The 15,305-nt window shown below is 41.5% G+C and overlaps 1 protein-coding gene across 7 annotated transcripts in view; it reads right to left on the bottom strand.

The window, feature by feature from the left end:
* Positions 1-15,305, bottom strand: part of TBC1D1 (TBC1 domain family member 1) — a 105,934-nt gene that overhangs the window by 65,410 nt on the left and 25,219 nt on the right. The window contains exon 1 of one of the 7 annotated variants that reach the window (XM_041458631.1): positions 10,294-10,449. The exons of the other annotated variants lie outside the window; for them this stretch is intronic. Within the exon in view, the coding sequence (XP_041314565.1) occupies positions 10,294-10,323 (30 nt within the window). The 5' untranslated portion in view covers positions 10,324-10,449. Of the gene's footprint in view, positions 1-10,293; positions 10,450-15,305 lie in introns of those variants that run through there. 7 annotated transcript variants of the gene reach the window in all.

Raw genomic sequence — 15,305 nt, 5'->3', positions numbered from 1 at the left:
CCTGCATAGCTTTATCTGCTCCTCCATTCAGTACCATAAACTTAAATGGAACAACTGTAGAATAAATTAAAAGATATTTCAAATAAGGCATTAACATCTTTAGATGTATTTTCTCCATATTTTGTTTCAAAGGTTTCTTTTCACACAATTTCACAAATGAAAACAGCATTTCTCTAGTTGCTGGTCATACCTACAGGGTTCCTGGCTCACATTTTACAAGGCGAGTACTGAACAACGAGGCAATACCTGTTGTAAAGCAATACCTAGAAATATCTGTGCTCATTCATTATCAACAGAGATGAAATCCTTTTTTTTGGGAGAGGTGCAAGATGGAACTGCAAGCAGCTCCCTTCACAGGGTTGAGACAGGTTTGTGACTTTGCTGGAGGCCATGGGGTAGGAAACAGAAGGAAGCCTATTCTTAAATAGCTATAAATGGAAAAAGACAGCAATGGCATTTCAAAGCTTTCAGGACAAGAGTTCTTTTCTGTTTTGATTTTTTTTGAGGCAGGGCAGAGAATTTGTCTTTTTGGCAATATCTGACTGAAAGGCAATGTCAGGACTTAAAACAGGAAATTAGGTAGTAACTTTTTTTAAAATAAATTATTAATCAGATTAAATTTCATTTGTACAATAGCATACAGGCTCTCTCCTGGTATCCTTTCCTCCTGGGCTGCCAGTTATCAAAACTGGTACAACTGGCAAAATAGGGATTAGCAAAACAGACAGAAGTGAATATAATTTCTTTACAAATTAAAAAAAAGCCTGAAATTCTTCTGTCCTTCTCATTAATATCCAACTCCAATCAAGAAAGGAAGAAAACTCCATGTGTATCTTCACTACAACTAAGGTTATTTCTGATACAACCTTTTTGACAGCTGACCCAAATGTGTGTCAAAATCTCCCTCCCCTCAAAATTTATTTTGATGTTTTCACAAAGGAAGGCAATGGGAGAAGTCAACCCGTGAATGCTTTTGGTTGACATGATGTGTAAGTTTTATCTGCAGCAGAGTAAAACACCATCTCTGACTCTGACAACAGAGTTGACAGATTTCCAACGGAAACAGCCAGCCACACAGCCCTTCTTCCTAGGGCTGCTGGTGGGCGGCACAGGGACAGATGATGTTTTTAATTGGAGCAATCTTACTTGAACATTAAACTTACAAAGGCCCCAGGGGAACTGGAGCGAAGAAGCTGATCAGCTTTTTCCAGCATTCTGCCTGATTGGTACAAAATTCTGATTTGCTTGTGGATGAGCGCATTTGCTGCTTTGTCATATAGTAACAGATTTCAGCTGCCTCAGGTCAACTCCTAGGAGAGCAGGAGGGGAAAGTAATGACTAAACATCCCATGAAAACTACTCTGACTTTCACTTAAAAGAGCAGTTAATTCACCAGGTTTCATCCTTCTCTGCTGACACAGGGAAAAAAAAAAAAAAAAAAAAAAAAAAAAAAAAAAAAAAAAAAAAAAAAAAAAAAAAAAATTGGGGGAAAAAAAAAAACAAAAGAAAAAATTGCTGATGGAATTATAACAAACTACAATAAATATTTTTTATATTATTCCACATTTCATAAACAAAACCACATCAGCTGCATGAACTGTTTGCATACAAAAAATATGCTTTGGTCTAAAATGGTCAGCCCTCAATGACTATATGTCAAACAGAAATGTTGCTTTCACAGAATGATAAACTCTGTAGGTTATATTCCAATGAGACATATCCAAATCTGAAATTCCGAAAGATATTACTGGTTAAGGTTCTGGGTAAGTTACAACAGTTTTAAAGACAGGCCCCTTGTACTTAATTGCCTAAAACCCCAAAGCACTGCTACAAATTTTCTTTTCCATGACTTGCATTTGAGGAGATTAGAAGCTATAAAAAGCTCCACAGAAACAAAACCAGCATGAAACGTTTAGTGCCAACCATCCAAATTTCCATGACAACGGCTTCAGTGAGTTCATCTCATTGGTACTACAGCAGCAGACCAATAGTTCAGTAAATATAGTGAGGCAACTGTTAAGATCTGGTAAAAGTAAGATATTTGGCTATATAGCTCCTTGAAATAAACACATAAATTCCCCAAAATGGTTCAATGAAAAAGAAAGGAGCTGTTTAGTTTAGCTCAGCTTTGCCATTTTCAGTAGCAGGGAGTGTGCCTGTGCAACTATGCATAAGCACCTTGTTTTCCCCAAACCTGCAATTTCACAGGATATCTGTACCTGAAAATCCTGTTTGGTAGCTGCATATCAAAGGTTTCCCCTGGAAAAAAACCCATGCTTTTGATTACAGTGATGGTGCTGCAAAGTATAAAGAGAAACATTCACATGTCCAAAGCTAGCAACTTTTTGAGTTGGAAAGAAGCTTCCAGATACTCCAGAATAATGTTTGGTTTTAAAATGTGACCATTAACATGTGCGCTTACATACACAGTGCCCTGAGAATGGAAGGCGACAAACGATTTCATACTCTGTTCACAGCTCTTCAGTTAGTAACAGACAGAAGTCTAGGGCACAGAAATTCCACATAACCTCTTCAGGCCTGATATTTTCACTAAGCACTAGCCAAAAGGTCAACATCCCAATGAAACAAAAATTCCCTGATGGGCCCCTACTCCCTCCATCAGGGCCATCCACTGTGCCACAATGTGTCCACACAGCCACAGCCATGTGTATGCTGTTTGTCCAGCTTCTCTAACTGGACTCTCAAGTATAATCTGGTGTGATTACTTCACTATTTTGTTTTGAACGAGGATTGTGTTTGAAAGAGTGGATTCTCCCATTCCACTTCTTATGTGACAGACTACCTTATGGGGATATATCAAAATATCAGAACTGTCACCCATTTAAACAGAACTAAACATTCATTTTGTGATATATTTTGCCGCAAACAGGCACTTGGTTCAGACACCAAATTATGGCCAATTTAAAGCAAAAGTCACTTCCCAGAGTGAGGTATAGAACCTATCCTCAGCACCCTTTGAACAACATATTGCTCTATGGCACTTACTAACATAGATGCAACCTACATGGGATTTCATCCAGGCTAAGAACAGCAGCTTTTGTGCACCTGGCCAGCTGATCCAGGAATAGCGGCCTGGTCTTTTGGGAACTTGAAAGCACAATGGAAAAGAGGCAGCAGAAACTCTGTTGTTATGTGCTAGTCCTCTGAAACAGGTCCACTGAAAAAGTGCCTGAACCTCCCTCTTGCTTCTCAGCAAGAAAATTATGCTTTTCAGAAAGATTTTACTTTAGAAATGGACACTAAGCAAGTTTGCAGATGATAGAAAATTGGGAGGAGCTGTGACTCTCTCAAAGGCGGGGAGGCCCTGCAGAGCAACCTCGATAAACTAGCAGACTGGGCAATCAGCAAATATAGAAGTTTAACAAGGGAAAGTGCCAGATTCTGCACCTGGAATGGGGCAAACCTGGACGTACAGACAGACTGGGGAATGAGATGCTGGAAAGCAGTGCCATGGAAAGAGGCCTGAGGGTCCTGGTCAATAGAAGGTTGAATGTGACTCAGCAGTGCCCCGGCAGCCAGGAGGGACAGCCCTGTCCTGGGGGCATCAGGCACAGCAAGGGAGGGGATTGTCCTCCTGTGCTCTGTGCTGGCCTCACCTCGAGTGCTGGGGGCAGTTTTGGGTGTCACAGTACAATAAGAATATAAAGCTGTTAGAATGTGCCCAAAGGAGAGCGGTGAGGACGGTGAAGGGCCTTGAGGAGAAGCCATATGAGGAGTGGCTGAGGGCCTCAAGATTGAGCCTCAAGAAGAGGAGACTGAGGGGAGACCTCATCGCAGTCTACAACTTCCTCATGAGGGGAAGAGGACGGGCAAACACTGATCTCTTCTTTATGGTGACCAGTGACACGATGTGAAGGAATGGCCTGAAGTCATGTCAGGGAAGTTTAGGCTGGATATTAAAAAAAGGTTCTTTGCCCAGAGGGCGGTTGGGCACTGGAACAGGCTCTTCAGGGAAGTGGTCACAGCACCAGGCCTCACAGAGTTCAAGAAGCGTTTGGATGATGCGTGTGGTGTGATTCTTGGGGGTGTCTTGTGCAGGGCCAGGAAGCTGGACTTCATCCTAGTGGGTCCCTTCCAGCTCAGCTTATTCAGCAATTCTGTGAAAGTACTCCTATTAAAATTCTATATTTATGCATTAATGCATCTCATGATTTGTTATTGTAACTTGATTAAAAAGCAAGAATAACTGAAAACAATTCAAATACAATTCAGTAAAGTTAACTCAGTGATAAAACCAATACACAGTAGCTAAAGTCATTCCCCTGTCTCAGCTTCTGATCTTTGAGTTCTGGCTGCTTTTCCCAGCTCTGCTGCCTCACCTCCCCATACAAATTAGTAAGCATCTCTTGACATATTTTGTGTATCTTAACTGATATGTAAAATACTACCAAAACAGAGGCTGAGAATGTTTTTCCTCTGAGTCATTGCCATCCATAAGAATTCCAGCTTGAACAGTAGAGCTGTAAAGGCTTCTAATTAAAAAAAAAGACAAGTTGTAATTCTATTAATTGAATAATAATTCAATAAGTCCATTGAGGATTTACTTGTTAAGTTATTAGTCAACCTCTGTACAACATACACAATCTCAGCTCCTTCAAATTTAAAATAAAATGGTTTAGAAGACTTCCTAAAAGTATTTAAAGCTTTTATTAGACGGCTCAGTAAAAAAATTCCAACAACCCCTTAAAAGAGAAGTTTCTCAGAAATGCTGCAGCTCCTGCATGCAGAACAATGGGAAGTTACAAACTGTAAAGAGGTTCTTTACCTGACTTTTCCCTAAGGATATTTCTATTTATAGGACTCAGAGTGGAACTGCTGCTTTGGTGTTCTCATGAACACCTCTAGTACACATAAAAGATTGCTTCATTATAGCAGCCTTTCAAAAAAAAGGCTATGATGTGAAACAGTATTTTAAATCATCAAATGTAAGGCAAATAAAGTTAAACTGCAGTGCTGCAGACATATGTACATACAGAAAAAAAATCCAAACAAATCCTTAGTTGTATCATCTATCTTTGATATGATCTGGGATTTTCCCTAATGCTGCAGGATTTACTAGTAGTTTTGCTAGTGGTCGGCTCAGAACATGTTAACCACATGAAGACAGCTAGCACCAACTTCCAGGGTGCCCCTCAGCAAAGAAAAGCAAATGGTGTTTGACTAGAGGCTAAAAGTTCTGTTTTGAATTGCAGAGGACAGAACCTGTACAAAAGAGCAAGCTCAACTACCTTGTCAGGCTTGGCTTGTTAAATCTGAAGGTCAACATGAACCTCAAAGAAGACACTCATGAGAAATTAATTCAGAAAGGCATAAATGATTCAAGAGAAAAACCTTGCTAAACTGCAATCTACATGGCCAGGAACTTCTCTATGAAAGCTCTGCTCCTTACTAAGCACTCCTAATGTAGATGACAAATGCAGAGGACACTGCCTCACAACACCTGCGCAGCCACACAAAAGCCATGTGAGCGACTACATTCCAGCCCTCTCCCATCAAATGGGGAACACCTAAGCAGAGCAGGTGCAATTCCAGCCTGCCGTGCACAAAAAGAAATGGAAGGATGAAGAATAAAAGCAAATAGTTCCAAAGGGGACTTAAGTGCTGAGTAACTGAAGGGTTTCACCACAGGACTGACTTAATTTCAAATGCTGAGCGCATATTCCTCAGTCATCGCCCGGGCCCCTGCAGGGGAAGGCGGGGAGTGACTGGCATACAGAAAACAGTGCATTTGAACTGCTCAGTATTTTGTGATCATCAGCATTTATCTGAAAGATGTCAATTGGCAACAACATTTTACCCCAACATAAACTGACCTGAAGAATCACACTGAGCAGAAATGTAGTGTTTTCTGACAAGGGCATTGTGTAAGCTTGGGTACCAAAACACAGCTCTGGCAGAAATCTGTACTTTCTCTTTGCTACACTGCTGGCATCCAGCCTGGGAGACAAGCGAGGGTCTGTCCTTTCAGCCATACCCACAGCGTCAATGGCTTCAAGGAGATTCTTCCACAAGCAAAATTGTGGCTTTTGAGCCTTCCCTCCTCAGTGATTCCCAATTCTTCCCTGGCACTAGCTCTCTATTAACTACTTGATTCTTGATACGGTATGCAAGTATTCAAATTCCTTTACAATTAGGGTTATCAGGGATAAATGCACTAACAAAAACAAGAGTTGCACCCCATAGAACACCACCACCACTTACCTACCCAAATAATTTATCATAAGATGAGCTTAAAAGTAAGACAGGTTTAACAAATGTGTAAGTGTTTTGGCTCTGGACAGTTTTTAAATGGCTGGTTATGGGGGCTCCTGAAGAGACCAAAACTTGATTTGTTTGGCTAAAATGTAAATCATTCACTCGGGGATTAAAGATGTACAAAGGTGCTCAACTTTGCTAGAAGCTGTAGAGAATAAAAGAAAGAGGCACAGCAGTTAAACTGGAGCAAAACATCCTCATAAATGACATACCCTAGAACAGACCGGCAAAAAAGCAAAAATCATCCTTACAGAACACCATTAAAAAGGACAAAAAAAAAAAAAAGAAGCAGGAGGGGATTTCTTGGCCATCATGATTTTCAGTCTCTCATTCCTCTTCATTCCTTTCAGAAGGCAAATTAATTTCATTTATAGCTTCTGACCTTAACTAAGAAGTATATTGTTACTCCCATGCATGCCCCTCCAGAGGTCTACCATTATATTGGCACTCTCTATTATATAGGGAATAGTATGAATGATGGCAAAACAGCAGCAAGATCAATCCTAACACAGAATAAAAAACTACATTTAGGATTACAATAAATATAAAGGCATTTCCAATATTATTATGATTACTTCTTCAATAATGTTTCATGGCACAAGCCAAGTAACCACGTCTTGCTGCACTGAATAGGACAGCAACTTGTTGATGGCTTGAGACCTTCCCAAACTGTGGAAAGCTCATAGGCCCTTCTGACTCAGAAATCCTGAAAAAAAACCCAAACCAAACTAAAACTTACTTCTTGTTTTGCTGTTGGGAATTTCAGAGCATCTATTGTGAATACACTCTAAAATCTGATTTTCATAGGAGAAGGAATCCAAACAATTGGCTTTCTCAAGCCAAGGTCCAAGATTAGCCAACCCAGCTGGGGACAGCTGCACTGTAAACCCACCCTGTTCTTCCAGTGCTGGTGGCACATAAGTGGAGGTTCCTCAAGCTTCAGCACCACACTCTATCACTTGCAGCTCCCCTCAGGAGGGAGCATCTCTTAATAATTATAGAAGAAACTTCTAATTAAATTGTGTAACTTTGCTTTGCGTTTCATCTTAGTTATTCTCTTTACTGGTTCCTTGTTGGTTTATAATCATTCAGACAAAATAAGTTGAACACAGCTATTAAATTATATACAGCGCCTTTTTTTGTAACTAGAAAGACAAACTGTACAAATTTCATAGCTAGCTGAGAATCTGAGGACACATTTACTCAAAATTATTTCTACAATTTCTTGCACTAAGGATTGTTTCAATTTCTTCAGCAATCAGTTCTCTGATTCTGGTTGCTGTAAAGCTGCTTCTGAATAGAAGCATTTTATTTGCATTATAAAATTAAGCAATTTGTAAAGAACTATGACAAATATCCTTTTTTTTTTACTAAAGCTGTATTAAATATTATAGAAACAGAAATAAGTTATAAAATTAAGCAATTTGTAATGAACTATGACAAATATACTTTTTTTTTTTTTACTAAAGCTGTATTAAATATTATAGGAACAGAAATAAAATTATTTATAACACTTGTCACTGTATTATTACCTCCTACTAATGAATTAATAATGTGTCAGTTTACCACTAAAACCCTGCATGTCTTTTTCGCGACATTTTCAAGCCCACAATGATTACTTTTAGTAACAGTTACTTCAGTGATCTAAATGAATATGAATAGTCTTTGTGTATCTACCAAAGCACAAAACTGTATTTTCTGCTCAGAACAGTGCAAACATAGTTTACACTTTGCCAAGAGACTGTGCTTTCAGGTGCTTAGTCAGAGATTTCCTTTAAGTCAGTTGTCTAACTTTGCATCAAACCATGCAGGAAAGACAGGTATAACTATTATTTTTTATTTAAATAATTTTATGAGAGTAAAACAAGTCAGTAGTTTAGAATTCATTATCCACAGAGCCATCATACAGGGGTTCAGCCAGCATCTATAAGGCCAATGGGGGCAACGTCAATCCACATATGACTCGAGTGGGGCTTTATCCTCCAGCCCAGAATGGGCCCCATGGCTGAGCCGGGCAGTACTGCAAAACTCAGCCCTGAGGAGCCTGTGCGTAGGTAAGAGACAAGCTGGGTGAAACTGCAGCTAAAAATGTGTAAACAAGATACATTAAAAGGTAATGTTTATACAAACACCAGGGAAATAAATTTTATAGTACATGGCAGTAAATTGCTTCACATGTAACTATCTGCAGGCCTGGTGACCTGCCTGGTGAGACTAAACACTTACCTAAGTGGGTAAGTAAGGGATGCAAGGGGACAGTTTCCTCCTCCTACAATCCCCTCCTGTTCTGGAGGGACCACCATCTTATAAATACTGGAAAGGCTTGCATTTGTGTTGAAAGCCCACAGCAATAGCTCCTACATTTTAACTGATCAGATTTTGGCAGGCAGGAAAGTTTTGTCTATTAACGAGCCTCATTTTATATTTCTAAGTACAGTGCCTTGCTTTCCCTCCCAAATTAGTGCTGACAATTAATGGCCATCAAAAGACTAAAACTAAGGAGCTGTGAGGAATAAGCATTGAAATAATTAGTTTTGAAAGCCCAGAAAGAAAGCACTCCTAAAAGCAGTCAGAAGTGCGTTTGTGCAAGGGCTTGTTTCTCTAAAAACACAGTGAGCTCCGTGTGCTACAAGTTCCAACCTCCTCCGATACCAACTCCTCTCGGACCAGCTGCCTTGCCCAGCTGGCAAGTGAACAACGAGAGAGTGAAATGAGCCATGCCTTGGGGGCATCCTTGAAGTATGTACTCAGTGGCATCACTCATCCTTGAGAGCAGCCACCTGTACAGGAGACCGGCACATTCCTAAGGGTCGGGACGGGCATCAACCGGAATCTTTCCTGCAGAGTGCACGGCGAACCGGGCCTTAGGTTATGCATGAGACAGGCTGAGGAGTGACGGGAGAGGTCACTACACGTGCTCCACCCAACAGGTCTTCACCCAGAGAAAAAAAGGCAAGTGGAAAGACAGAAGGATACATTTCCATTTTTCAGGGTGTGTCTAAAGCAGCCTCTTTTCAAAACAGAATAGAGCAAATCCTTCTATCTGAGAATCTGAACAAAGGCAACAGTCACAGATCAAGCACTTCCCTCTTAGTATCTTCTGAGGGTAGGTATTTTACTTCTTAAATATTCAGGAACAGGAATGCAGAAGTAATTAAGCAACTGACCATTTACACCTGACAACAGAGAAGGGCGGATCAGGTTTTATGTTGTCTGCCTAGCAATCTACCTATCTGTTGAATTTCAGGATACACGGTTTTTTTCCCCCAGCTAATTTATTAAAGGAAACTACAATTCTTGACTGCTGTACAGCTCTTTCACAGACTTGTCCTCTTCTACAGGTTGAACTGTGCCTTGAGACAGAATATCATTTGCAGCTCATTTTAAATTCATAATGACGGTTACTTTAGAATTTTTTTTAACATCAGCTCAAAACTGTATTCTAGAGATCTTTAACCATCTTTACTGCTTTGCATCCATATGTAATTTCAATTACAGTAGAAAATCCTACTGAAGCCCTAGACACAAACGAAGAAGGCGACACGTGCATTGTCATAATAAAACCTGTAAGTGTCCCACTAAAATCCAACTCATTGTTCTTCATAAATTCAGAGCATGACAAAAAATATGGAAAAAAAGGACTCCAAAACAAACAGTGGGAGCGCTGTTACACATTCCCCATAGTGTAAAAGTAGCGTTAGACTTCAAAAGGCACTGAGATAGGGCCTTCTGAGCAGTTTTAATTTCAGCTCTCCCCTTCTGCAAATCCGCAGCAACGTAGAACGAGTCGACCAGACCTACAGCTTCGCTTTTAGCCCCTAAACCCACGCCACGTATGACAGCAGGTTGACTTTCGTGGTCACTTTGAGTGCTCCTCCTCTTCCCTGCCTGAACAATACAGCAGGGCTCTGCTCCCTTCCCAGGGGTGACTGACTTGCCTGGAAATTACACGCGAACATCTGCAAGCTCTAAGGCTGGACTTTACTTCCCGAGCGCGGAGGGCGCCGCGCCGCCTACCTTGGCCACCCAGCTGAACAATGGTGACATCCTAGGGGCTCCGGCGCGGCGATCCCCGGCTCCGGCCGCTCCTCTCCGCCTCTGCCGCCCGCCGCTCCCACCGCCTCATGCGCCGGGAGGGACGGGCCCGCGCGGACTCCCGAGGTGTCCCCGCCGCCGAGCGCCGGCCGGCGGCACCGCGAGCTCTGCGCGCCGGGGACACTGCCCGTGGCGGCGCCGGCTGCAGCCGCGGGGCTGCGGGGCGGGAAGGGAAGGGAAAGGAAGGGCCGCGGCCGCGTCCCGCCCCCGCCGCGCTCCGCCTCCGGCGGGGCTCCCCGCGCCCGGGCTGAGGCCGCCCGATCCCGGCGGGCGGGAACGGAGCGGGCTCGGGAGGGGAGCGCGCTCGCCCTCCGGCAGCGCGCCCGGCAACGCAGGCAACCGCCGGCCGCCGCCTCGCGCTGCCCGGCCCCGTAATGCAGCGCTGACCGCGGATTCTCAACTAAAACTTTCTGGGAACATCCCGGCATCGAAGCCATTCCTAACATTAAAGGATCGAGCGAAAAAGCATCTGTTTGAAACCACTGTGAAATGTTACACTTCCAGTCTGTCTTGCCATTCGTGTTAGCTAATGGCATTTGACATCACACGCTAGCAGCTCAACTTCCAGAAATCAGACTGTCGTGGAAGGCCAGGCAGTAGTGTACATGTTTCCCGCAGGTCCAGGGATGTTACTTGCCACTCAGCCAGGAATGCTCATTCCTGTCGTTGCTCCGGCTGAGCTGGCTGGGAACTCCCTCCTCCCCTACTCGGTGGCTGTAGGGCTGCCTGAGACAACTAATTTTCCTGAGTTTGGAGGAAGGGCACAGAACCAGGAAAGGAAAAAAGGCTTGGAGTTCACAGGAAATAATCCACTAGGCTCAAAACAAAAAGCCCTTTATTTTCCACCACCTCAGAAACAACACGAAGAACTAGATTTGCACAATCATAACAGAAAAGCATAGGAGTCTGCTATGCACTTCTCAATGAACAACTAACAATACACTCACCTGCCCCCAAGCCCACATTAAACACTGATGTAAGTCAGGATATCTGGCTTCTCACCCTGTCTGCAATCGGCTTAAACAGCCATCTCTAGTGTGTTAACTTTGAAACCTGTTGCATGTAGTTGTTATAGTGACATTTGTATTTTAAATGCACTCTGAAAACTTCTACATGCTTCTATAGGATTGGGTAGAAGAGGGGTCTTGTGGTGAAGATACTGAATTAGGAGATAAAGTAACAATGAATGAATTCTGGCTTCTGCTGTTAACATGACTTTCTGGCATGCTACATAACTGCTCTCTCTGCTCTAGTCCACCTGTTAAAAAAAAGATGATAGATGTTGGCCTTGAAGGAAGGAGAAGTGGGCACACTTTGGCACTTGGGAAACAGCTGGAAGTGAGGCTTAAGTGTTCAGCTATAAAAACATTTAGTAATGCATGAAATTCTTCAGTGTAAATTAAAAGGCCACTGTGTTGCTTACCTTCCAAAAAACATGCATTTAGTAATGTAGTGGGGACAATAACTGGATTCATTTTTCAGAATGTTCAAATTTCTAAAAAGACAACTTCTGTATTTTAGTATATTAAGTTTGGCTTGTGTAGACAACTGTCTCTCCAAAAATACTACATACCCATTTTGGGGAAATGGAAAAATTCGGGGTCAGGAATAACATCTGCATTGCATAAATAGTAAGTAGCACTTGACACCATCTTATCCAAGTCTGTGATCTCTTAAAAATCAAAACAAACCCCTCAGTCCTATAAGCTGTTTCATGTTATCATGGAAAGTATTAGTAAGATATTTGTGGCTGTTTTTAAAATAGCAACAATTAAAATACTTCAAAGACACAACTTAGAGCTTACATCGCCAGAAAGGTGATCTTTCTGTTCTACAGATGTCCTACATAAATTTATACAAATACCCCCATGATTTTTTCTCCAACAAAGTTTTCTCCATTTAAAGAAGCCATTTGGAGAATGAAAGAGATATAAAAAGAGAAAGAAGACATACGGAAATATTAAGAAGAAAGGAAGGTGCAGTTGACCTTTCAACTCAAAAGAGGAGTATTGCTGCCTAATTGTCCTCTGATTTCAGTTTCTCTGCGTTTAATGACAATAAATATTTTTGTGAATCTTCAGTGTGTCATCACTGAATGTCTCATAAGAACTTGCATTAAGGGTATAGCCACAACTGTGGTACCTGAGAACTGGCCTCTCCTGTTGCTCTTGTGTTACCACTAGTGGAGATTTTAAAGCAGATCCCATTCCCATTTAAAGTTTTTTCTTCTGAATGGTACTTAAACATTGGCAGTTATTCTTCTTATGAATTATCCCCTCTGTCCACATTCACTTGCAACTTTACTTATCTCCTTCCTTCTTGTATACAAGAAGGTCTTGATAAATTCAGGTGGAAAAAATACAAAAAACAAAAAAAAACAAAAAAAAAAAAAAAAAGAAAAAAAGCCTGCCATTAATTATCATGTTCCAATATTTAGTATTTGTTTAAAAACACCCACAATTTTTATCCTTTATCACTTATTTCTCACCGTTCTTTAAGATTTCCCTGAGAACTGTCTTATCCTTTCCTGAAAGTTCCAGGTGTGAAGGTTTCTACTTTATCAGAGAAAAAAGAGAAAAAGAAAATAACTACTGTGAGAGTACTGTTTGTGATGTGAATTCAAAATGTAATAATGTTTTGGTTCTTAGATGAAGCTGTAATAAATCATACCAAAACAAAGGTGTCTAAGGAAACACCAGACTTCTATGACACCTTCACACAATGCAAAATGCAAAAAATTATTTATCTGAATCCATCAATGGAAAAGAGTAATGAATCCTCTGGATTTCATCCTTTCCAAAGACTCAATCAAGCCTAACTCAGTGGCTTCTGAATAGATACTGTGGTGAAGAAAAGAGTAAGCTTTCTTACTTCTTTTGGCTAAATTATAAGCAAACTTATTTCTCAATACAAAATGAAATATTAATCATAAAACCAATTACTTCAAACCAGATCTGCACCAGCCCCCCGATGAAAGACAACAGCAAGAGCCAACACCTAACCACAGGCTAGTAGTGGCTGTCCCTTTGAATTAAAGTGCATAGGAGCCCACCGCCCATACTGAAGATGAAATCCAGCTTTCACCAAAGCACCTGGGATGACTTTCTTGGTGGTTTCTAGACACTCAGTGGAAAGAGAAATTACACAGATCTGGACAATCTTCTTAGTACCTTGAGTGAAATTTTCTGGCTATTTGGTAACCAGTAGCAAACATGAAAAATGCTGACATTGGGCCGGTGCCCAGAGATAACTTGCATTTCACTCCCTGTGTGGAAGACAGAAGAGAACAGCAGATACTCACCAGACTGCTGGGCACTGATTCAGCAGCAGAGTCCTTTCCAACCTCTCCTGTAGGTTTAGCTTACATATAATTGTCTTTTCCACCACAAAATTTGTAATTGCTAAAATGCTTCAATTCAAATGATACTTGGATTCATTTTCATTTCATTCCTGATTACTTAGGAAAGAAAATTCCTGTTGGTGATGGGCCATCTGTACTCTTCCCTACCACCACTATCCCTTCTCTCTCCAACAGTGTCAGAGCATGAGGGTTACCATGTGCTGAGGCTCAACTGCACCTCAGCAAGAGGATTGAGGGAAAGCAAGATCTGTGAAGGGAAAGGTCATCCTACACCTGTAGGAGAGAAGTGTAAGAGCACACAGGCCATGTTGCTCACTCAGCAGACAGTGGAATTGAAGTCTTCCTTGGGCAATTCATATCCTACAGGCAGGGTTACATCAACTAGAGTGAGGTTATGAGAGTCATTAGAGGATAAAACACCTCATAAGGTTGAAGCAGCTTTCCTGATTGGCTATCATTATCTTCAGATTCTTTCCCATGGGTCTGTTTTGGACCAGAAAGTATTTAGGCATTCTTTTTCTCATTTGAAAAGTTGTATCTAGAGAAAACAGCTTGTGCTTTTCTTATGCCCTGTTAGAAGGCAGTTGTGGGTGATAGCAGATGCTGGGATGATCAGTCTGTTATCTTGAATGGAATGGATAATTTCTTTGTATTTGCCCCAGACAGTTCAGAGTGGAAGGGTTTCGATGAAATACTTAGTCAAACAAGGGACTGGAGAAAATACTACTCACAGCATGTGGAACCCATCACCCTGTAAAGGTAACCACAGCTATACATAATCAGCTTAATGGTAACACAATCTAGCTTTAGGGTCCATTGGTGCCCATTCATAAACATTTAGGGTCATCTGATACAAAGAGTACATCTGGACTAAAATCATTGTGCCACTTGAAACACTTCCAAAAACACTGATGAGCAAACTTTGGATTGGCAAGCTTTATGCTGGATTGCGTATTTTTTTGTCTTCCCATAGACAACAAAATAAAGCTTAAAGCTGTCAGGAATTTTGCCACGGGTTCAGACTAATTCCACTCAAGCATAATCATATGTCTGCATTTGACCAAGATGAAATGTACACTGCTGAGCGATCTAATTATCAGATCTCTATAAATGAGAAAAAACACAGCCTGAATCTACAGGTAAGTCCAAGCAAGATTTATGAAGACATCTTGTGAGGACATCACTTTGATCTGAATAGTTGGATGCAGAAAACCCACAAGGACGATGTGGCAAGTGAGCAACAGGGGAAACTCAGAGCACAGCAGGGAATTGCCACAAAGAAACATCAGAGGTTCCATACATTTATTCTGTTTAGTAATGAGGTTTTCTGGAAGCTGTGAAATGAGCAGGAGGACCAGAAAACAGGTAGAGCAAACTAGGAAACTGCAGAACCAAATCACAGAGGTCAAAGTAAACGGGGTTGCTCCCAGTGTGCAATGACAAACACACACATCAAGCCTTTGAGATCATCGGCTAAGTCTTGACTGTAGCTGAAACAGCCAGAAACCTCCTGTTTTTCCTCCTTGTAGGGCAGTAGCTTTTGGTCTTCTCAGTGTCACCAAGCCGAGGGATA

Source organism: Pyrgilauda ruficollis, unplaced genomic scaffold (genome assembly GCF_017590135.1).
Source record: "Pyrgilauda ruficollis isolate IOZ18807 unplaced genomic scaffold, ASM1759013v1 scaffold1, whole genome shotgun sequence".
Classification (NCBI taxonomy): domain Eukaryota; kingdom Metazoa; phylum Chordata; class Aves; order Passeriformes; family Passeridae; genus Pyrgilauda; species Pyrgilauda ruficollis.
The sequence above is the reverse complement of the archived record's forward strand: the minus strand, read 5'-3'. Positions and strand labels throughout refer to the sequence as shown.